General features: G+C 38.5%; 1 protein-coding gene across 2 annotated transcripts in view; it reads left to right on the top strand.

Annotated features, from left to right (window-relative positions):
• The window catches only part of LOC136863205 (mitochondrial inner membrane protease ATP23 homolog), a 177,755-nt gene that overhangs the window by 72,966 nt on the left and 80,167 nt on the right, over nt 1-24,622 (top strand). For both annotated transcript variants that reach the window (XM_067139570.2, XM_067139571.2), the window contains exon 4: nt 6,992-7,073. In XM_067139570.2, the coding sequence (XP_066995671.2) occupies nt 6,992-7,073 (82 nt within the window). The remainder of the gene's footprint in view (nt 1-6,991; nt 7,074-24,622) is intronic.

The following is a 24,622-nucleotide window of genomic DNA, read 5'->3' as shown; positions in this document are numbered from 1 at the left end:
AATGATTACTTTTATCAAATTACGAAATCGACACGAGTGAAGCCACGGGTAACTGCTAGAATATGTATAGTCCAGTTTTATAAGACAGTGTACAAGCTAATGGTATTGAATAGGTGGACCCTTCTCTACCCTTTGATATTGATCATTTGTCAATACGGACTATAATGAAATTCATAACTTATGAAATAAAGAAAGTGTTGTGATTTGGGAACTAAGAGGTATATTGTGGTGACCAATGGGTATTGATAAGAATAAAGATCTAAGGGAGAAAAATAAAGAAAATTGGTGTTTATTATATCGAGAATGAATGGAGGAGGCACATCTGTTGAGAGTATGTAGGGAAACAGACTCTCTTGGGATTAAATACATGGGTAGTGATAGTAAAGCAAAAATAGAAAGCGAGAAAGAATTTTATACGATAATAAAATCGTTAAACAAAGAATGGATCGCAATGGGTAGTGCAGCAAAGTTTTTTGGTATAGTAAAATATATGTGGCAAAAGAGAATAAGAAGAAAGCAAGCACAAAATGAACTTTTAGTATTACCATTGTATTGTCATTATTGTTTTCCTCAAGGTAACCATGTGTTAAATTGCATGTGAATTCGCTTAGGTTATGATAGATGGAATGTTCCTTCCTCAGCTGCTGGAGTTCCGTAGCTGTAGGCTGAGAGCATTCATTCGCTCATTCATTCACTCGTTCATTCAGTAATGAGGGATCTCTCCTTAGTTGGTGATTATTTGTGACTCAGAGAGACGAGTGTTTATTCATTCATGCATGCATGAATACATTTCAGTCATGCAATAATTCATTCATTCTTACAGTCATTCAGTTAATTCATATTGTCTATTATAAGCTGAGGATAACTCTGTTCGCACTTGTGACATAAATACCGGCTGAGTTGGCCATGCAGTTAGGGGTACGCAGCTGTAGGCTTGCATCCGGGAGATAGTGGGTTCGAACCTCACTGTCGGCAGCCCTGAAGATTGTTTTCTGTGGTTTCCCATTTTCACACCAGGCCATTGCACTGCATGGCACTGACATATACAGGGCGCTGCTTTGTCACTTCAAGGTCACTCCGCACCACCTCATGAACAGTCAATTTCAGTATCCCTAGGGAACTGCCTCATTACATTGATTTTTTTAGGACTTTATAGACATGAAGTAAAGATTCTTTCCACGTTTACTTCAGACACACGCGGACTTAATTAAGGCCATGGCAGCTTCCTTCCCACTCCTAAGCCTTTCGTATCCAATCATCGCCATAAGAACTATCTATGTTGGTGCGACGTAAAGCAAATTGTAAACCAAAAAAAAAGAAGAAGGATGACATAAATACAGAGTATCCATAAAAGAACTCTGGGGTTTTGAAGTTAAATATTTTAATGAAGTCAGAAATTAAGTATAATGTGTTACACATGGTTTGGAAGGTAATATTATCAAGTAATTTTTTACAATTTAGTGCAGTTCATTATGTGTCCCATTTGTGGCACGGCATACATCCAAACGGTAATCGATCTCTTGCCACGTTCCCTACGGGAATCAACATCTATATCACCTCTTGCCACATCCCGGCCAGCATGCAGAAGTTGTAACTTGTATGCAGTTAGATGAAGCCTTTCGTGCACCACCTTACGAACAGTCAATTTCAGTATCCCCAGCTGAAGGCTACGGCCTACCTGGCGACTTTTGTTTCATAAAACACTTCTATTTTCTTTAAAAGCATAAAGCCATCGATGATTGGTTTTGTCCATAGGCGCATCACCACCATACTCACGTCGAAAGTTCCGCTTTACAGTAACAGCTGATCCGATTTCTATGAACCATATAACACACTGAGTCTTCTGTTGGGACGTAGCCATTGCACTGAGAGAGAGACAGGCCGCTGCTTTGTCACTTCAAGGTCAATGCTCCGCAGCGCTCATGGCATGCATGAAACTTTTTGAGATAGGATTTAATTGTTGTGATTGTTAATTGTTATTTTTATTATCTAATCTTAGTTAACTAATGCTGCTTGCTTGCTTGCTATGATCATCCCTTCTGTGTCAACCATCACCCTAGAAGTGCTGACCAGGACATGGTAAGAGTCTACTATTTGAATTTATGCCATGCCACAAATGGTGCACATATTGAACTGTTTAAAAAAAAAAAAAAAAAAGGAAACTTGACGTAATTACCTTTCAAACCATGTATAACATATTATTATTAATTATGGATTTCATTCAAATATTTGACTTCAAAACCCTGGAGTTCTTTTACAGATACCTTGTAAATACTTGCACTGATACAAATTAATAAGGGTAAGACACATGTTGTCCTAGAAAGAAAATCATGCATGTATCAACATATAATTTGGTTTGCAATAAATGATTACCCTCTTCCCAGTTCCATGCGATCCAGAACTAGGGGATGGGAGTATTTTATTCTATTCTGTAAAAGTTGTATTGTCTGCATGCAAGATTTTGGTTTGTCCTTGTAAACAAATGTCTCTAATTTCTGACACTGAATTACTTTTAGTCTTCATCATCTCATCCACAGTCTGAGCACTAGCTTCTTTTTAATTTTGATTTTGTTCCACCAGTGGAAAAGTGTTGCAGTTCACACCTCTTTGAACTTGTGTTTTAGAATTCCTGCTATTTTCCACCTACTTATTTTTTCCTTCAGCATGCCACGTTCTCATCCTTTAAACCAAATATTTCATCATCTGACTGAGTAACAGCATATGGAAGGATGCATTACTTTACAACAGATATTATCGAGCAGTATCGGGAAGAGATGCCTTTGCTGGCAGGACCTAGTGTTTACAGTGCACTATGTCTTCTGGTATACGCTAGAGCAATTTTGTTACTTTCATTGACCTATTTCAGTCTTTTCCTTGACTGTGGCAATGTGGAAGTGACTGAGGTATGAGCGATGCTAGTAATGCCATTCCGTACGCAGCCAGTCCCTGCTGTGAATGGTGTGAAAATGTTGCTCATAGGGTCGGTTGATGCATGCATTTCAGTGGGCTTGGCAGACATATGTAATAGCAACTTCTGGCTCGGTGAGGAAAGAGACAGGAAACTACCTCACTCCTCATTTCCCTAGTATGCACCTTCAGTGATGCCTAGGCCATCTATGACAGCTGATGGCAGAGCTGTCGAGGATCCAACCAGCCTTACGGCTGGTTTTAAGGACTGACACGTCAGAAGAATTGGACCTGGTATCCACATGTTACAGATCAATGTGGAAGGCATAAGCAGAGCAAAGGGAGAATACTTGTCTAAAATTGCTCTAGAAAACAACATTGACATAATTGCCATTCAGGAAATGCATACAGAAGATATAGGCCAACTAAACTCATGAGGAAAATTTCCAGGATATGATCTCGTAAGGGCAACATATCATAAGGTGTATGGTATAGCTACATATGTTAACAATACTATAGAGAATGCCTATCTGATTTTCTACTAACACCAACGACGACATCCACACTGTTGTCATAGATGTAAGTGGGACAAAAGTCATAAATGTTTACAAACCACCTGCCGTTCAGCGGCCTCCTTCTGTAGTTCCAATTTACCCACATCCAACTGTTTATCTTGGTAATTTCAATAGTCATCACATTGAATGGAAATATAGTGTTAATGACGACAGTGGCGAGGCTCTGGTCACCTGGGCCGATGCACATCACATGCACCTTATTTTTTATGCGAAAGACTTGTCTACTTTTAGATCAGCTTAATGGAAACGTGTCTACAACCCTGATTTATGCTTTGTATCTACGGATGATAATTGTATGCCTCTACCAACATCACGCAAAGTCCTACGTGCCTTTCCTCACAGTCAACACAGACCAGTCATTATTGAAACAAGTGTGAAAGTGTCCATCATCACTTCTACTCCACGATTGCGATGGAATTTACAAAAGGCAAACTGGCCTGAATTTTCTGAGAACCTTGACAAATGTCTGGGTTGGATTCCACCTTTTAATGAAAATTATGAGAGATTTGTGGGTTCAGTGACCAGTATAGCAAAGAAGATTATTCCTAGAGGTTTTAGGAAGGAGTATATTCCTGGATAGGATGAAGTCAGCGAAAAATTATACGTAGAGTTCCTCACAACTGGTGACCATGAAATATCAAATGAACTACTGCACAGCCTTGATGCCTCAAGAAGACAGAAATAGATTGAAACCGTCGAGAATATTGACTTCAAACAGTCAAGCAGGAATGCATGGTCCCTTCTTCGAAAACTGGGAGGTGAAAACAAAATATTACATGATAACAGCACCATGAGTCCAGATACTATAGCCTCACACATGGTGTCAACATCAAAAGCACCCAAGCAGAGAGATCACACCATCAAGATTAAACATGAGCTTAAAGTCTTAAAATCAAAGTGTCAGGAGGATAATGAAGTATCTTGCCCATTCACATCAGAGGACATTTCAAAGCCACTAAAAGATGTTAAACAAGGTAAAGCTCCAGGCTTTGATGGTAGCCATCCAGAATTCCTGCTCCATTGTGGAAAATATGCAAAAGTATGGCTTGCACGCTTCTTCTCTGATATCCTGCAAACAGGGAACATACTTCCTGCACTTAAAAGAACAAAGTTATCGCCATATTGAAACCAGGCAAACCAAATGACTTTCCTCAAAGTTACAGAACTATTGCACTACTCGCACAGTGTATAAGCTACTGGAAAGACTTCTGTACAACAGGATAAGCTCTATAATTCTTGAACAACTACCTATGGAACAAGCTGGATTTCAACCAAATCGCAGTTGTGTCGATCAAGTACTATCACTGACCACCCACATTGAAGCCGGATTCCAGAAAAGACTTAAGACATCACTTGCATTCATTGATCTGACATCTGCTTACAACACTCTCTGGAGGCATGGCATGATCTATAAACTCCTACGCACAATACCATGTAAAAGAATAGCCAGACTTGTGGATAACATGTTAACAAATCGCAGATTCCAAGTAATTTCCGGAAACACCGTCAGTAATAAGAAGAAACTTGACAATGGGCTGCCTCAAGGCTCTGTCTTGGCCCCACTTCTCTTCAGCCTCTTTATCTCTGACATGCCTGCAACCATTTCAAGAAAGTTTGGCTATGCAGCTGACTGGGCAATTGCTATTCAGGAGAAACAGATAGAAAATACGGAACATACCCTAACTACTGATTTATGCATTCTTGAAGAATACTTCCGAAAATGGAGGCTGAAGCCAAACCCAAACAAAACTACAGTGACATGTTTCCGCTTATGCAATAAGCTAGCTAATCGTGAACTAGAAGTGTACCTGGGTAAGAATCACTTGACCCACACCAATGAAACAAACTATCTGGGTTTTTTTTTTTTTGCTAGGGGATTTACGTCGCACCGACACAGATAGGTCCTATGGCGACGATGGGATGGGAAAGGCCTAGGAGTTGGAAGGAAGCGGCCGTGGCCTTAATTAAGGTACAGCCCCAGAATTTGCCTGGTGTGAAAATGGGAAACCACGGAAAACCATGTTCAGGGCTGCCGGTATTGGGATTCGAACCTACTATCTCCCGGATGCAAGCTCACAGCCGCGCGCCTCTACGCGCACGGCCAACTCGCTCGGTCAAACTATCTGCAGATCGCATTAGATAGAACCCTTTCCTTCAAGAAACAACTGAAGTCTAGAAACAACATACTTCAGAAACTGTGTGACACTACATGGGGTTCATCAGCTGTCATTTTACGCACCACCACCTTCAGTTTGGTCTACTCAACAGCTGAGTACTGTTCTCCAGTGTGGCTCAATAGCAGCTATACCAGACTTGTCGATGCCCAGTTGAATCAGGCAATGAGAATTGTATCTGGCACAGAAAAATCAACACCTACATTCTGGTTACCAGCACTGAGTCACATTCCACCAGCGGAACTCAAACGCAAACACGCCTTACTCCGGGAGTATAAGAAGATAAATACAAACAACCAGCTACCAATACACCAGGACATAATTGCTGCTGAAGCCAGACATTTATGTTCACGGAACCCCTCCATCCGGATAGCGAGACACCTGGTGAACAATAAATTCAACCTCTTGCAAACCTGGAAGGAAGAATTGGTAAAAAACCTTCCATGTCAGCTGCAAGACATCACAGGCACCAGAACATCACCAAGTGGCTTTCACGTACTCCGGAAAACATGGTCAATGCTGAACAGGATAAGAACAAACCATGGCAGATGTGCAGATCTTCTCTACAAGTGGGGACATATACCTTCGCCAGAATGCATTTGTGGTGCTCCCAGACAGACCATACGGCACATAGTGAATGACTGCCTGACGTATTCCTATAGTGGCAATTTCAGTGACTTTGTGGAAGCAGATCCAGCTGTAATAGACTTTATTAACAATTTGAAAGTCAGACTGTAAATAATGTAAATATGTATTTTATTTTTGACTTATGTTGATATGTACAGCCAAGTGCTAAATAACAAATAAATAATTTGTTAAGTAGCTCTACTTGTGGTAACTCCAGGGCTTTCCGTGTTATACATATTGATTTGTAAAAGAAACTGATGGCATCTATGGGGACCATCAGAAATAATGACTATTTTCTTCTTCTTTTGTTGTTGTTTGGTATTAGAGACTAGAACAGCTCTGATCACCACCACCACCACCACCACTGTCTATGTGGATGATATCTGGTAACGTGTGCTATTATGTTGTCTATGATTGTGAGCATAACCGGAATTATTTAAGGATTTGGATTGAGATATACACTAGCATCAAAAAGTTCAAACACACATTAGGAACACTCCAGTTCTTGTTATATATTACTGTCAACCGAAATATTATGTGTACTTGAGTTTGAAGGATGTTTGAATCCTGGGTTGGAATTTTCATCTGAAAAATCATGTGGTGTCAGGAAGGACATCTAGCCTTAAGTCCTGGCCATAATCAAAATACCAAGTTAAATAATATTCCTTTATATGTATTTGTTGATCTTTATCTTGTTTTATCTTCTAGTGAAATCGATATCAGGCGACACATAGCATGTGAAGTGTGTGATTCATCTGTCAGTGGTGGATATGATCCTGTACTTAATCAGGTAAGAGTTCAGTATGTTCAGTTGCTGTGTTAGTATCTTTCAGTATGCATTTAGAATTAACGGAAAACAAGTATATGAATGACACATTTCTGATTGCCTCTCAGAAAATTGTTCTACCCTTTCCATGTTAAACAGCGTTATAAACTATTGATCTCAGTTTATGTAATGACATGATTAATGAAAATCACTTTGTATTATTATTATTATTATTATTATTATTATTATCATTATTAATATTATTATTATTATTATTGTTACGGAGATATCCGTGGAGCAGAAAGAGGTGAAAGAAGGTGGATGGATTGGGTCTAACTATGATATCAACTACGATATCAACGATTAATTAAAACTTTTAACATAGGTTATATTTCTTTTAGAATCTCAAACTTAACAAACATTTCACTTGATGAAGTAATAAAGTAACAGGTACAAATAGCAATCTTCAAAAAGAATAGGAAAACCCAAGAATAGGGAATTTTACAGATTTTGGGCTTCAAGCCCTTAGTTTACAAATTCTGAGATACCAGATCCAGTTTACAAAACTTTGCAAAATCTCAATTTTTAGACAAGAACCAGAATATTCCAATTTAAGAGCACATTGCTCCAACAACTTTACAGCCTTCCAGAGGTGCACCTCAATATTGCAGTTGAATTCACAAAACACAGAAAAGAGCTCCATGCTCTCCAACTTTAAACAAATTTCTTACAACCTACTCAAGACAACATTACGTCAAAATCTTACAATCTCTGGCCTCTCTAGGCACAATTTCCATTTAACAAAATTTTGTACACAGGGGTATCTAGTACCCAACCTACTGGGCCTTTGTGGAAAAAGAACAAGTTAAATTAATGGCCCGAAACACAAATTGAATGGAGGCGTACACGTGCGCTCCCAGAAACTTTAATATAAAACCCTAATTGGGCTCTCGGCCCGATGATACAGAGGCTAATCCCAAGCTATGGAGGTGACTAGAGTGAAGGTTAAGATTAACACTTTACCCTTCAGAGAAAAGGTTACAAAATCATAAGTCACCTGAAATTAAATTGAAGGGGAACTCGAGAGGGTAACACACTCTCTATCCCCGATTTACAGTTTTAAGACTTTATGAAATTTTACATTAGCCGAAAGAAGGTTTAAATTTTGGAAAACAGGAAGTTGCATAATTAGAAATATGAACCTTCCCCTCGTATAAGTTTGCGGAGGTAGCTACAGAAAAGTAAGCCTGGTGGATATTACCTTGGCTTCTGGACTGCCTGGCGAAGAATGAGCCCTGCCTCCTATATTAACACACACACTCAGAAAGACGATGATCATTGAGACAATGTAGCCAGAAAAGCCTCAGCTTATATACCCGAGGGGATTGTTCGAGAGGATTCTGGACTAATCAGGACACACCCTCTCAATTTCATAGGCAAATTCAAAAGTTACACCCAAAGAACCAAAAAGAATCCTGTGATAGGCTGAAAAATAATTACAGAAAATTCCAATTGGCCAGATTCAAAACTGGCGGAACGAGAAGGAAGTGTTACAAACCTTGTAATATATGAAGAAAAATGAATGAAAGTTAATTTACCTGAGAAAACCCATAAACACAAAATTTCTTTCATTAACAACTTCTTTACCTTGCACCAGAGTGTATTACCACAGTTTTTGGTAATGCCATCTATGGAGAAATGTCCAAACTTCTTGATGTACAGCAAAGACAAAACAAAATACCACCAATCAGCCTAGGAAACTTAGAAATGATAAACTTTTCATTTATACAGTAGTGACATCTTCTGATTAATGTTCCAACTTCATGCAATAGCAGTTTCACGTTTGTTGGATAGGTAGAGTTCATTAAGGCACTTCTTTTGAATGTGTGGAGTTGAGGTGTACCTCCCGATACAGACCTCCACCCCCAAAGGTCCTTCCTTGGGGTGACGCAGAAGAAACTCGACCGAAGAAGATTTGCACAGAGAAATTTTTATAGGAACATTTTTTTTGGTTGAAAGTTCATTTTTAGTAACTTAATTGTTAAAACCAGCTTTGAAGTCTTTTGGCGATAGTAGAATTCTCGGATGCGCCGATTGAGTTTGACGGCAAGACGTGCCGCCGCTGCCGATACCCGGGTGAAGTCGCCCGGACCCCCGAAGTACCCTCAGATACACCTCTCCCGCTACTATGAGAAGGGTAGTCGTGGTGATGGTCGCCGCAGATCAGGTGTATATGTGCAGTCCCCAGATGGATTGGCAGTGGTGTCACCGTATTTCAGCCCTTGCCAGGAAGGTGGACTCCTGCGCGCCGTCCAGACGGAGTCTTAACTAGAGTGGAGTGGGTCCATTCCCCACTCTGGTATCGCTCGCCAGATGTTGAAGCATGGCCGCCCACGGCTGATGGGGTACTGAAACAATAATATCTGGGCGAGAGAGATGTGTTGCTGGAGCACTACAATAAATAAACTTGATATTTCCACCTATGGAATACAATTTTAATGCTATTATTCAATTACAACATATTAAATTTCACAGGACTAGTTTCGACGCGGACTTGCGTCATCTTCAGCTTTTTCGGAAAATAGGCAACCTTAAAATTCATGACATGTCTTAAAATGTTTGGCATGAAATCCAGTTAAATCTATAATTAAAACCTTAACTCATTAAAAACTATTATGACAAGTAAAAACTTGCAAGTCAGTCGTATGATAAAAGTTCATTGGTTAAATGATATTCTTATGATCAAGGTGTTGTGGAGTCCTTAAATTTGTTGAACGATAGATAAAATATTGTGTTCCATTTCACTACAACTTGTATACTGCTGAACCATCTCGAAAAACGTGAAGGTTGGTCATATGAAATTTTCTGCATAAAATCCTCTATGTCTTAGGCCTATGAGGTGGAAACATTAAAGTAGTTTCTTGTGATGTTTGTGAAACCAATGTTTCCTGGTTCAATGCGGAACCTGTAAATATATTAAAAACGCGGTTAACGATCCAGTGTTGAATGTGTTGTGGCTCTAATCAGCAAAATGATAAAGTGATTGTACGTGGGATTCACCTCAAGATGCCGTGAGACAATGCTATTAGTAGCCGCACTCAGTGAACAATGAAGGCTTTGAGCAGGTTTGCATGATCAGACGTAGCTAAAGAGGGGAAGTAGGGGTGGGTTGAGACGATGTAAGTGGGCCGCGCGTGTGGAGGGAGTCCGGTGGGCGTGGACTGCGGAACAAATATCGGGAAAACTTATTGTGAATTATACGTAAAATTAAATTCTTGTTTGGGATTTGAACATTTTTTAAAAATGCTATCAGGAAATCGAAGAGAACTTTTGGAGTTTCAGCTATATCATTGAGATTGAGGTTAGCGTTAAAATATTGGTCTACATGAATGTAACATAATTCAGTAGCGTCCAGCAATGGTCCCTTGCTCATAATCTCTAATATTTTAATGTCTTGTTCCAAGTTTGTAAAATTATGTCTTAGCTCATGGATATGTTGTCCCACAGCAGAGAATATATTATATTTTACTGCATTAACGTGTTCGGCATACCTTATCTTAAAGTTGCGCCCAGTTTGCCCTAGGTAGGCGCTGCCACAGTCATTGCATTGGAACCTATAAACACCTGACCTAAGATAAGGGTTAGATTTATTTACAGTAGCTGCATTGTGTAAAACTTCGGTACTCTTGTTATCTGTGCGAAAAGATATCTTTACATTATTCTTTTTGAATATATTGGTGACTCTGTGAATGTTGTTATTAAATGTGAAAGTTGAATAGGAATTATGACTTTGTTTATCTTTGGTAAGCGTGGTTTGCGGACGATGTTTAATCTTATTTATTAAACTTTCGATGAAAGAGGCCTTGTAGCCATTGGCATAGGATATATTGCGGATAGTATTCAGCTCCTTGTTTAAATTAGCTTTAGTCATAGGGATTCAAAAGCCCGGTCTACGAGGCTGAAATACGTAGCTCTTTTGTGAGCTTTTGGGTGTGTTGAATCTTGTCTTATAGTGACGCTAGTTTGTGTTGGTTTCCTGTAGATGTTGAAGGAAAAAGTAGGAGGCTGTCTCTTAATAGTTAAATCTAAAAAGTTAATTGATCCCTTCTTTTCAGATTCCAAGGTAAACTTGTTGTGCGGATCTATGTCATTGAGTTTACTTAAGGTGGTCTTTGCATCTGTTATCCGCTCATCTAGAACTACGAATACATCATCAACGTACCTAGACCAATGGTGTATGTTACTGAACGTGTTTCCGTTATCTATCGCGGAATCCTTTAAAAAATCCAAATAAATTTCTGCTAAAATCCCCGAGGCTGGATACCCCATTGATAGCCTATTTTGTTTATAAATTATACTATCAAAAATAAAGTAATTATTATCTATTAACAACCTTAATAAATTCATGAAGTCCTGTATCTCTAGTACGCTTAGGTGACTAAGTTTTTAAATTGTTATGAATGATCGGTATTATCTTATTGGAAACATGTTAACCACATCGAACGAATGTATTGTGTGGTAGGGTCGTAGTTCGAAGTCGTTCAACTTGTTAACTAATTCAATAGTATTCTTAATTGATTTATTAGCCCTACATTTATAATGTTGTTTGAGGAATCTCTGAATAAACTGTGCTACTTTGTAAAAAGGACTTGTTCTACAATCACTTTATCATTTTGCTGATTAGAGCCACAACACATTCAACACTGGATCGTTAACCACGTTTTTAATATATTTACAGGTTCCGCATTGAACCAGGAAACATTGGTTTCACAAACATCACAAGAAACTACTTTAATGTTTCCACCTCATAGGCCTAAGACATAGAAGATTTTATGCAGAAAATTCCATATGACTAACCTTCACGTTTTTCGAGATGGTTCAGCAGTAAGTTGTAGTGAAATGGAACACAATATTTTATCTATCGTTCAACAAATTTAAGGACTCCACAACAGCTTGATCATAAGAATATCATTTAACCAATGAACTTTTATCATACGACTGACTTGCAAGTTTTTACTTGTCATAATAATTTTTAATGAGTTAAGGTTTTAATTATAGATTTAACTGGATTTCATGCCAAACATTTTAAGACATGTCATGAATTGTAAGGTTGCCTATTTTCCGAAAAAGCTGAAAATGACGCAAGTCCGCGTCGAAACTAGTCCTGTGAAATTTAATATCTTGTAATTGAATAACAGCATTAAAATTGTATTGAATAGGTGGAAATATCAAGTTTATTTATTGTAATTCTTGGTTCAATACGGAAAAATGAAATTTCTTACATTGCTGGAGCATGCGAGTACAATTTTATTTTTTGGAGGTAGAGGGGCGGGCGGCATAGATGGTGAGTGTGTGTCAACAATGCATGGATGAAGGAGACAGGGGCTTGGTAATAACCACCAGATACTGGCTAACAGGAAATTTCTCGGAGGGGAAGGTTTTACAATAATAACAAATAGGGGCAGAAGGCCACCCCATGAGCATTACCCAATATTTTTAGCAGAAAAATACTTTTAAAAAGAAAGATAACCTTCGACTCCTGCCCAAGTTTAGTGGTGAATTAAGGACAACCCTGAATTTACACAGGTTTCGATAGGTGAACTCTAAATATCCTTTCTGTGGCTGGGTTACGGACTAATAATGAAACTGGTGTCAGAAAATCTAGAATGAAGCATGGCCCCATGGAATCTGGGGGCAAGCTTGCCCGCAGGAACAAAATTTTTAACCATTACTTGATCTCCGAGTTTTAAATTGGTGGGCCTCCGTCCACGATCATATCTTGCTCTATCCTTCTCATGGGAAGCCTTTAAGTTGTGTTTAGCCTTCTTCCATAGATCTCTAAGATTATTGGGATCTATTGTCTCTGGTAATATGTCATTAAGTGACCAAAGATTAGAGAGCGGCGTGTTAGGAACAAATTTAAACATGAGAGAAGCTGGAGTGAACTTATGGGATACATAAACCGCTGAATTTAGAGCAAAAGCCAACCAATGCAGGGAAGTATCCCACGTGGAATGATCTTCATGATGAAACGCAATTAAAGCAGATCTAAGATTACAATTGACCTGCTCAGCCAGAGATGGTTGAGGGTAATAAGCTGAAGTAGTTACATGTGATATTGAGAGGTCAAAGCAGAATTTACGGAATAAGTTCGATGCGAATGCCTTAGCATTATCAGAAACTGTATATTGACAGGGGCCAAAAAAAGCAAATATGGTATTCAAACAAGAAATAGTAGACTTGAGCAGTTGCCAGCTTAGTCGGAAATAAACAAGAAAATCTAGTGAAACCATCTACACACACCAGAATAAATTTATTAGCGTTCCCGTTTGATTAGGGGAAAGGTCCGATGTCTATATATAGATGATCCATGGGGTGCGACGCTTGATGCGATGACAATGGGCCTAGCTTAGTGGACAAGGTGGGCTTACTAAACAAGCAAGATTTACAAGCTTTTACCATTTCTCAAATTTTGCCGTCCATACCTTTCCAAATGAACATCTCTCGGATCTTTTCCCGAGTTTTGAAGATGCCTAAATGCCCCTCTAATGGGGTCTCATGATAGTACTTGAAGATCATAGGCACAAACACAGCTGGAACTACTACTTTCATCTTTTGATCATGCCTCGACGGTCAACACAAAACCCCTTTCCTCACCACATAAGGGACGACATGTTCCCCAGAAGAAAGCGCTTCCATAGTAGGAGCCAGCACAGGATCTTCACGTTGGTATTTTCCAATATCCCGAAATAACGTGGGGGCATCAGTTAGAATGGCATTAATGCCCAAAGGAATGGGTGTCGGAAGAGAAGAACTATCTTCTAGTTCAGAGGTCTCCACTTCATGAGAAAACATGCGGCTTAGTCCATCCGCAACAACATTTTTATTCCTCGAATGTGGCTCACATCATATTGGAAGGCAGAAATCCTGATGGCCCAACGGGCTATACAACCAGTATGACGTGGCCTAGCTAATACCCATCTTAAGGCTTGGTTATCGGTTTCCAAATTGAATTTGACATGTTCCAGATAGAGGCGGAACTTCTCTTGTGCAAACAAAACTGCCAAACCCTCAAGTTCATAAATGGAATATTTGGCCTCTTGAGCCGATAAGGTCCTAGAAGCACAGGCGATGGGTCGCCTTCCGAGTTCCATTTCCCGAAAAAGGACAGCAGCAACCGCCGATGATGAGGCGTGGGTTTGGACAATGCATTTCTTTGAGAAATCATTACAGGGGCATTACAGAGAGCTAATTTCAGATCTTCAAAAGTGGCTTGCTGAGACGGCCCCCATTCAAATTTGACGCCTTTCCTATGGAGTAAGTTCAAGGGCGCCTCTCTGTTAGCGAAGTTAGGAATAAATTTCCTGAAAAAATTCACCATGCCTATGAATCTGGCAATACCTTTAATGTCCTTAGGAGGTTTGAAATCACGGATGGCTTGTGTTCTAGAATAATCAATGGCAACACCATCGGGTAACACAATATGCGCTAAGAACGTCTTGGAAGGCTTAGCAAAAGCTACCTTGGATAACTTGACAGTCAACCCAGCCTTACGAAGGCAATTGAGCACTTCCTTTAGATGGTCTAGGTGTTCTTCAAAGGTCTCAGAAAATACAACGACATCATCAAGATAGTGATACAAGTATTCAAATTTGATATCCGAGAAGACCCTATCTAGCAGTCTAGTAAGTACAGCTGCCCCTGTGGGGAGCCCGAAAGGCACGTGATTGTACTCATGCAAGTTACAATCTGTGGCAAAAGCTGTTAGATGTTTCGATTCTTCAGCTAGAGGGATCTGGTTGTACACCTGATTCAGATCAAGGATGGTAAAGAACTTGGCTTTCCGAAACCATGAAAAACAAGAGTGAAGATTGGGAAGGGGCACAGATTGTAACAGCACCTTACAGTTTAAAGCCCTATAATCAATCACAGGCCTGAAACCACCTTGCGGTTTCAACACAAGAAAAATGGGCGATGAATACTCCGACCTAGAAGGTCGAATAATTCCATCTTTTAACATTTGATCGATGATCTCCTTAAGAAACTTCATTTTGGGTGGTGATAGCCTATAAGGCGGAAACCGAACTGGAATCGAATCCGTAACCTCAATCTTGTATTCGATAAGGTCAGTAACACCAATATCAGAAAATACATGAGGAAAAGACTGACACAATTTACGAATACTTTCAGCCTGCTCCTCAGGTAGATGTCTAAGGTCTAACAACATCTCATCCTGGGTAGGCGAAACAGATGAACATGACACAGAATTACATTTTAAAAGAGGAATCTTACAATTATTCGCAAATTTGAAGGTGCACGACTTACTCTGAATGTCGAGCACAAGACCAGTAGAAGACATGAAATCAGCCCTCAGTATTACAGGGCAAGACAAGTGTTTAGCGACAAACAATTTTATTCTAAAGTTAAATTGGAAAAACAAATTTTAGCAAGGATGAAACCTAAAATTTCTGATGGAGAAGTGTTAGCCGAAACGCACTGGACAGAAGACGAACAATAGTCAGGAAATTTACAAACAGTTTTAACTTTAGAATACCATCCTTCCAAGATTATAGAACACACACTCCCTGAATCTAATAGAGCAGTAACAGGTTCGCAGTTCACTTCAATTTTAAGGAATGGCACACAAGCGGGGGTCTCCGCTGCAATTCTGAGGCATTCTTTAGGGTCTTCAAACGATAAATTAGAAGAACCTTTACCCTTACCAGAGCTTTCACTGGGTTCAGCAGGGGCTGAGCCTTGGGAAGATGAACATGCCGACTCATCCGATGACATTAGTCACTTTCTATTATTGGAGTTCGCAGAGGTTACACCAGAAGTTGAGCAGGAGGGGCTGCTATTGGCATTGATGCAATTCTTGGTGAGGTGAGTAAATGAGCCACATTTCACACAACCTCGGGATGACCCTGCTCCATTCTTTGTCCCACTCAATTTTGTCAATGGGCACTTATTGCGCAAATGTTCGGTTGACCCACAAGCATAGCATTTGCGGGTGGTAAAAGTTCGGTGAGGTGGAGGCCGAAAACTATTAGAAGACGGAGAGGGCTCCTTCGCAACTCGTAAGGTGTCGGCATACCTTACTCCTTCAGCTGATACGACCATACCCTCTAACTCTGCAAAAGTTTGGGGACAAGACATGAAACATAAGTAAGCCCTATAGGGCGGAGAGATGCCTTCAACAACAGTTCGCACTATTTCGTCTTAAGAAAAATGGAGTAGAAACACCCTGGTGTAGAATTTAATGTCTTGGATAAAATACGCAAGATTCTCATCCAATCGCTGTACTCTGAAATAAAACTTTTGTATCAAGGATGACATTGCCCGAGCCGGAATAAAGTTTGCCAACAGGTGGGCGTGGAAGTCTTCTATAGATGATCTATCGGCTATGGCCTTAACAATTTTGTCTGAGAGGACGCCTACGGAGTATGGGTACATGATTTGAAGAATTTGAGAATGAGAGAGGGAAAACACTAGTGCGTGATCTTGAAATTCAACTAAGAACCTGAGGAATGAAATGACTTCATTAGTGGAGTTTACTGAAAATTTAGAAATTCCCTTAAGCAACATAGCCAATGGATGAGGCAAACTACTGAAACCAGGTAACGTAATAGGTGACAGCGTAGAGGGTTGAGAGGTCTCAAACACAGCATTGTTCAAAACGAAAAGTGGAATTTGTCTAGGATGACCAGACTCAGTATCCAATGGGGCCAAAATTTGTTGAGTAGCCACAGATTTTCTACTTTCTACAGCTTTAGATGAATCCTCCTCAGTAGGCAAGTTGATTAAAGGGACCTGGTCCGTTTTGGGAGCCGCGGCCCCAGTCAACAACTGACTAACCCTATTCGACATTTCTAATATATGTTCTACCAAATTGCTAGCATCCTTAGCATGATCTTCTTTCAACTTTAGAGACAATAGGTCCCTAGCCCTGTTGTAAAAGTGAAACAGTCTAGCCTGTACTCTCTTAAGTTTGTTAGCAGATGGATCGCGTACTACAAAAAAACTAACTACAGATGCTAGCTCGGTGGTATTGTCAGTGATAGTGGATAGAGCCTGATCAGTTTCCTTTTCCCCAAACACTGGGATACAAATAGGCAATTCTAAGGATTCTTTGAGTTTGGCAATATCTGTCACAACCGTGCCTCCAGATTGGACCTTTGTAATGAGTAACTCGTAAATCAATTCCTCCTTGCGCAAGTACCCGAGAGCGAAGACTTCGCGAGGACCAGACATCAAAATCAAATCAAATCAAATCAAAATCTCTTTATTTGCAAATGAGGTGTCTACCTCGGTGGCAAATGGTACACTAAAATACATTATTGTCAAGCACTAAATATTAAATTAACAAGAGAAGAAAATTTTCCCTATAATACAATATTATACAATTTACGCTAACAATGTTTTCTATTAAACACACAGCTCATCCTTAATAAATTTATATTGTTTACAAAATTCTAATTATAAAATCTCCTGTACTACTTACAAATATAGTCAACTGATATACAGTATGTGGAATTGCTTCAAATGATACTATAAAACTGGTATAACATTAATATTTACATTGCATTTATTTATTTACTATTTTTTTTTTTTTTTACCCGTTCTGGATCCTAAGTAGCATAACGACCTGCTGCGTCTTAACCAGAGCCCCTTTTGCCACCACTTTTCAGAGTTCCTGAAGGGCCTTCACAGCTACCGTAGCGGTCTCAGGGCCCTCGAAGTCCCCACTGTACTTCACCCCTACAGGCAGTCCCCTACTTTGGCTGTCCAAACTCCTTAGACCAGGGGATGGAATTAATTTATTCACACACATTTTTTTATTTACAATAACCTGCACCGGTCGAATGCCCTCTAACACTTCATTTATTTTCTCTGTTGCTGTTTATTCTCTTTTTGAATATCTGTACAGATTTTGGAAAAGGATCAAACACTACCCCTGGTAAACTGTTCCACTCCTTCACACCCTTCCCAATGAATGAAAATTTACCCCAATCGCTTCTGCTAAAATTCCTTCTAATTTTATATTTGTGGTCAGTCCTGCCGATATAATTATTTTCCAACTGAAGCCTCTCACGGATATCTCCCCATGCTTCTTCTCCTGTATAGGCTCTATATAATCCTGTAAGTCTACTTTTCTCCCTTCTCTTACTTAAAGTTTCCCACCCAAGTTCCTTTAACATTTCTGATACACTACTCTTTCTCCTGAAATCCCCTGTTACAAATCTTGCTGCTTTCCTCTGCACACTATCTATTTCTTTTATTAGGTATTCTTGGTGAGGATCCCAAACACTGTTTGCATATTCCAATAATGGACGAACCATACTCAAGTAACTTTTTTCTTTTAATTCTTTGTTGCATCCTTTAAGTAGCCTCATTATGACATGTAATGATCTGTATGCTTTCCCAACAATATCATCAATATGCCCCTTCCAGTGCAAATTACTTTCAAATCTCACACCTAAGTATTTGCACTTGCCATCTTTTGGGATAACTACCTCATCCAAAGTATATTCAAATTCAGTTTTAAAGCTCCTGTTTGTAAAAGTTGTAACAGTTGATTTGCCTCCATTAACCTTCACATTATTTTCTTCAACCCATTGTTGGATACTTTCAAGGTCCCTTTGTAATTCTGAACAATCCTCAACGTTGTTTATTTCTCTATAAACAATTATGTCATCTGCATACAATCTTATTTTTGATGTTATATTGTTCCCTAAATCATTTGCATATATTAAGAAAAGTAATGGACCGATTATACTACCCTGTGCAATTCCCTTACAAACTTTCTCTTCCTGCGATACATTATTTCCTACTTTGACTTTCTGAACCCTTGAATTTAGAAATGCTTTTATCCAACGTGTAACCCTTACGTCCAATCCTATTCCCTCCAATTTCTTTAATAATATTCCATGTTCCACTCTATCAAAAGCTTTGGAAAGATCTATGGCTATGCAATCTAACTGACCTCCTGAATCCAACTGATCTGATATGTCCTGCTGAAATCCCACCAGTTGTGCCTCACAAGAAAATTTCTTTCTAAATCCATACTGGCTCCTCATGAACCAATTTTTATCATCACATATCCCTCTGATGTACTTCGATATTAAACTCTCCAGAATTTTACAAACTATACTGGTCAGGCTGATTGGTCTGTAGTTCTCTGGTTTCCTTTTATCACCCTTTCCTTTATAAATTGGTATTATTATAGATTCCTTCCATTCCTTTGGTATTACACTATTATTTATGACATAGTCAAAGAGAAATTTTAAATAAGGCACTATGTACCACCCCATTGTCTTTAATACCTCCCCAGTAATTTGATCACTTCCTGCAGCTTTTCCTTGCTGAAGCAGTTGGATTTCTCTGAAAATATCTTCGTTCGTGAATGAGAAGCTTCTTGTTTCCCTCTGTCTCTCTCCCTCTCTATCTTCTGTTTCGGTTTCCAACTCTTGACAATCATCTACTGAATCTCTAAATTCCCTACTAAATAGGTTTGCTTTCTCAGTATCTATTAAATAGTGTTCACCCCCTTCTCCCACCATTGTAGGAATTTGGACTCCTTTTCCTTTTTGATTCCTGATATATGAATACAGCTTTTTCCATTTCCCTTTGTGGTCATTACCCTCTTGAAGTATGCCATTCATATAATTCTCTTTTGCTTCCTTTTTCACTCTATTCAGTTCCCTCATTAGCTGTTTTCTAGTTTCTCTACTCTCCCTACCCTCTTTGATTTTCCTGTTTACTATTCTACATTTTCTTTTTAATTTTCTTATTTCCCTTGTATAATAAACAGGGTCTGAGGTCATTTTACCCTTCTTAACAGGTACAAATCTCTTCTCTCCTTCCCAAATAATTCCTTTAAATTTAGCCCAAAGTGTATCCACGTTACTCCCTTCACTTATCCAACAACTGAATTGTGATTTAAGGTAAGTCCCAAATTCATCAACTTTAGTATTTCTGTACAATTTCTTGTCTTGTGTAACCCTCTTATTAAGCCTTTTTGGTACGAGTCCTACATCCATTATTACAGCCTTATGGTCTCCTATTCCTTCAATTACCTCAGTTTTATCAACAATTCCCCATGGTTTAACCAAGAATACATCTAGTAAGTTATTGAGACGAGTCGGTTCTTGTACTACTTGTGTAAATCCTCCCTCCCAAATTAACTTATTTGCCAGTTTCTGTTCATGGGCTTCACTTGCAGCTCCTTTCCAATCAACTTCAGGCAAATTTAGATCTCCCCCAATTATTACCATATCATTATTATTGTTTTTATGAGTATAATCTATTATTTTTTCTGTTGACAGAAGGTTAATAATTTGATAAAATTCCCAGCAACCAAGAAAATTCTTAAGAGTTCGAAACAGATCCTACGTTTAGCCATCAAAAGGGGCTTACTTTAGACCCATTCAACAACAATCTGCTACCACTTGTTACGGAGATATCTGTGGAGCAGAAAGAGGTGAAAGAATGTGCGGGTGTTGAATGGGTCTAGCTACGATATCAGAAATTGAATCAAAACTTTAAATAAAGGTTATATTTCTTTTAGAATCTCAAACTTAACAAACTTTTCACTTGGTGAAGTAATAAAGTAACAGGTACAAATAGCAATCTTGAAAAAGAATAGGGAAACCCAAGATTAGGGAATTTTACAGATTTACAAATTCTGAGATACCAGATCCAATTTACAAAACTTTGCAAAATCTCAATTTTTAGACAAGAACCAGAATATTCCAATTTAAGAGCACATTGCTGAAACAACTTTACAGCCTTCCAGAGGTGCACCTCAGTATTGCAGTTGAATTCAGAAAACACTGAAAAGAGTTCCATGCTCTCGAACTTTAACAAATTTCTTACAGCCTACTCAAGACAACATTACGTCAAAATCTTACAATCTCTGGCCTCTCTAGGCACAATTTCCATTTAACAAAATTTTGTACACAGGGGTATCTAGTACCCAACCTACTGGGCCTTTGTGGAAATAGAACATGTTAAATTAATGTCCCGAAACACAAATTGAATGGAGGCGTACACTTGCGCTCCCAGAAACTTTAATATAAAACCTTAATTGGGCTCTCGGCCCGATGATACAGAGGCTAATCCCTAGCTATGGAGGTGACTAGAGTGAAGGTTAAGATTAACACTTTACCCTTCAGAGAAAAGGTTAGCCGGGCTGAGTGGCTCAGACGGTTAAGGCGCTGGCCTTCTAACCCCAACTTGGCAGGTTCGATCCTGGCTCAGTCCGGTGGTATTTGAAGGTGCTCAAATACGACAGCCCCGTGTCGGTAGATTTACTGGCATGTTAAAGAACTCCTGCGGGACTAAATTCCGGCACCTCGGCGTCTCCGAAGACCTTAAAAAGTAGTTAGTGGGACGTAAAACAAATAACATTATTATTATTATTAGAGAAAAGGTTACAAAATCATGGTCACCTGAAATTAAATTGAAGGGGAACTCGAGAGGGTAACACACTCTCTATCCCCGATTTACAGTTTTAAGACTTTATGAAATTTTACATTAGCCGAAAGAAGGTTTAAATTTTGGAAAACAGGAAGTTAAATAATTAGAAATATGAACCTTCCCCTCGTGTAAGTCTGCGGAGGTAGCTACAGAAAAATAAGCCTCGTAGACATTACCTTGGCTGCTGGTCTGCCTGGCGAATAATGGGCCCCGCCTCCTATATTAACACACACACTCAGAAAGACGACGATCAATCAGACAATGTAGCCAGAAAAGCCTCAGCCTTTATACCCGAGGGGATTGTTCGAGAGGATTCTGGACTAATCAAGACACATCTTTTCAATTTTATTGGCAAATTCAAAAGTTACACCAAAAGAACCAAACAGAATCCTGTGATAGGCTGAAAAATAATTACAGAAAATTCCAATTGGCCAGATTCAAAACTGGTGGAACAAGAAGGAAGTGTTACAAACCTTGTATTATATAAAGAAAACAAATGAAAGTTAATTTACCTGAGAAAACCCATAAACACAAAATTTCTTTCATTAACAACTTCTTTACCTTGCACCAGAGTGTAATACCACAATTTTTGGTAATGCCATCTGTGGAGAAATGTCCAAACTTTTTGATGTACAGCGAAAATGGAACAAAATACCTCCAATCAGTTTAGGAAACTTAGAAATGACAAACTTTTCATTTATACAGTAGTGACATCTTCTGATTAATGTTTCAACTTCATGTAATAGCAGTTTCATGTTTGTTGGATAGATAGAGTTCATTAAGGCACTTCTTTTGAATGTACGGAGTTGAGGTGTACCTCCCTGTATAATAATAATAATAATAATAATAATAATAATAATAATAATAATAATAATAATAACATTTTGCAACAAGATAAATAAATGAAGACAAATTTTAATTAGTAGTGAAAGATATATATGTATAACGTGAGAAAGTAAGAAAAATGTGCCACATTTACAAATAGTAATATCAGAAATGTATCGTGGAAAAGCCTTGTGACCAAATACAAGCGTACAATGAAGAATATAGAAGCTGAATAAGAAAAAGAGGAGCAAAACCTGAAGTGCACGGCAGTAATGGTAAATGTACATACGATAGTAATATAATATAGTATAGAGCTGTAAGCAAAAAAGGTCGTAGAAAAAAGAGGCTCAGATAATAATAATAATAATAACAATAATAATAATAATAGTAAAATCATGGAAACGCACGGTAAGAAGGAGTAGGCCAAGAAATGAAAGAATATGAGAACAAGAGAAAAAACAAATATTAGTAATAAAATTATTATTATTATTATTATTATTATTATTATTATTATTATTATTATTATTATTATTATTATTATTATTATTATTTCAGGTCTGAATGAAAAGTGTTAATGTTGTTTTTTGTTGAGGTGCTTTAATTCACCAAATATGGACAGAAAATCAACATTAAGTTTTTATGCAACATTACAACATTTGTGCTAAGCAGTTAAGAACGAGATCCTTCTCAGGTGAGATACAGCATGGGCAATGCATTTTTGTCTTGTGATGTGGGTTAGAACAAGTTTGTTCCATTAATTTTTCTGTCTCAAGTCTCACCCTTGGCTTCGACAGTATGAAAGTGACAGGTATGAGTGATGTTAGTAACACCTTTTCCAATACTGTCATAGCCTGTGATGAATGATATGAAACCGAATGAGTAGGCTTGGCAGTTTGGGTCACATAGCTATGAACTTATATTTGGGAGATGGTGGATCCAAACACCACTATTGGCAGCCCTGAAAATGACTTTCCATGGCTTCCCATTTTCACACCAGGCAAATGCTGGGGCTTGTAGGGAGCTCTGTTACCATATTGTGGTGTAGCGTGCGATATTGCAGAGCTGGAGGCGTGCGTTAAAAAATAGTATCAACTGAAGTGCACGGCAGTAATGGTAAATGTACATACGATAGTAATATAATATAGTATAGAGCTTAAGCAAAAAAGGTCATAGAAAAAAGAGGCTCAGATAATAATAATAATAATAATAATAATAATAATAATAATAATAATAATAATAATAATAATAATAATAATAAAATCATGGAAATGCACAGTAAGAAGGAGTAGGCCAAGAAATGAAAGAATATGAGAACAAGAGAAAAACCAAAGATTAACAATATGGATAAGATATATTTAACAATGAAACATTTTGCAACAAGATAAATAAATGAAGACAAATTTTAATTAGTAGTGAAAGATATACATGTATAACCTGAGAAAGTAAGAAAAATGTGCCACATTTACAAATAGTATTATCAGAAATATATCATAGAAAAGCCTTTTGACCAAATACAAGCGTACAATGAAGAATATAGAAGCTGAATAAGAAAAAGAGGAGCAAAACCTGAAAGAAAAGAGGTACGACAGTAAGGGAAAAGGGAAGTGGGAAAAAGATCAAAAACGGGGAAAGGATTTTGTTCACCGGGTATTACTATGTTGCAGGAACAGAATTTATAATATTAATAATACAAAATAGCATACGTCTTAGGAGGCAACTGAAGTGATTACAAATTTTTGCATTGTCCGTAGCGCAGTTCGTGATTAAAAAGGTGTAGTAGAAGTGAAGTCTTGCATATGAGATTTGAAAATACGAAGAAAAGTTCAGCAGTGGCAGATGGCCCAAATGAAAAATTATTGTCCAAATAATGTTAAATCTTGCTCACCAAATTGCTTGAAGATTAACAGTCCAGATGGAAGTGACATAATACAAAGTAGTACGTTTATTTTAGTGCTCCACCACTCCGAGACGAAGGCAGACTCATATTGTGGAGCAGCGGAGTGGGAATATATAACAGTACAGAAAGATCTAGAAAAGTAAGGAGGCTAAAGGCCAGCAAGTTCCAGAAGCGTATTTATCTCGTGTCCAATAGGAAAGCACCAGCACACACACTACGGAGCAGGCGAAGCGTAGAGAGTCATGTGATGAATGGAGCAGCCAAAGCACAGGTGAGCGGAGTAGTTGAATGCGTGGAGCAGCAGCGACGGGTTCGGCGAAAAAGCAGCATGCAAAGTACGGAATATACGTAATGTAAGCGGAGATCGTAACAT

Source organism: Anabrus simplex, chromosome 2 (assembly GCF_040414725.1).
Source record: "Anabrus simplex isolate iqAnaSimp1 chromosome 2, ASM4041472v1, whole genome shotgun sequence".
NCBI lineage: Eukaryota > Metazoa > Arthropoda > Insecta > Orthoptera > Tettigoniidae > Anabrus > Anabrus simplex.
The sequence above is the reverse complement of the archived record's forward strand: the minus strand, read 5'-3'. Positions and strand labels throughout refer to the sequence as shown.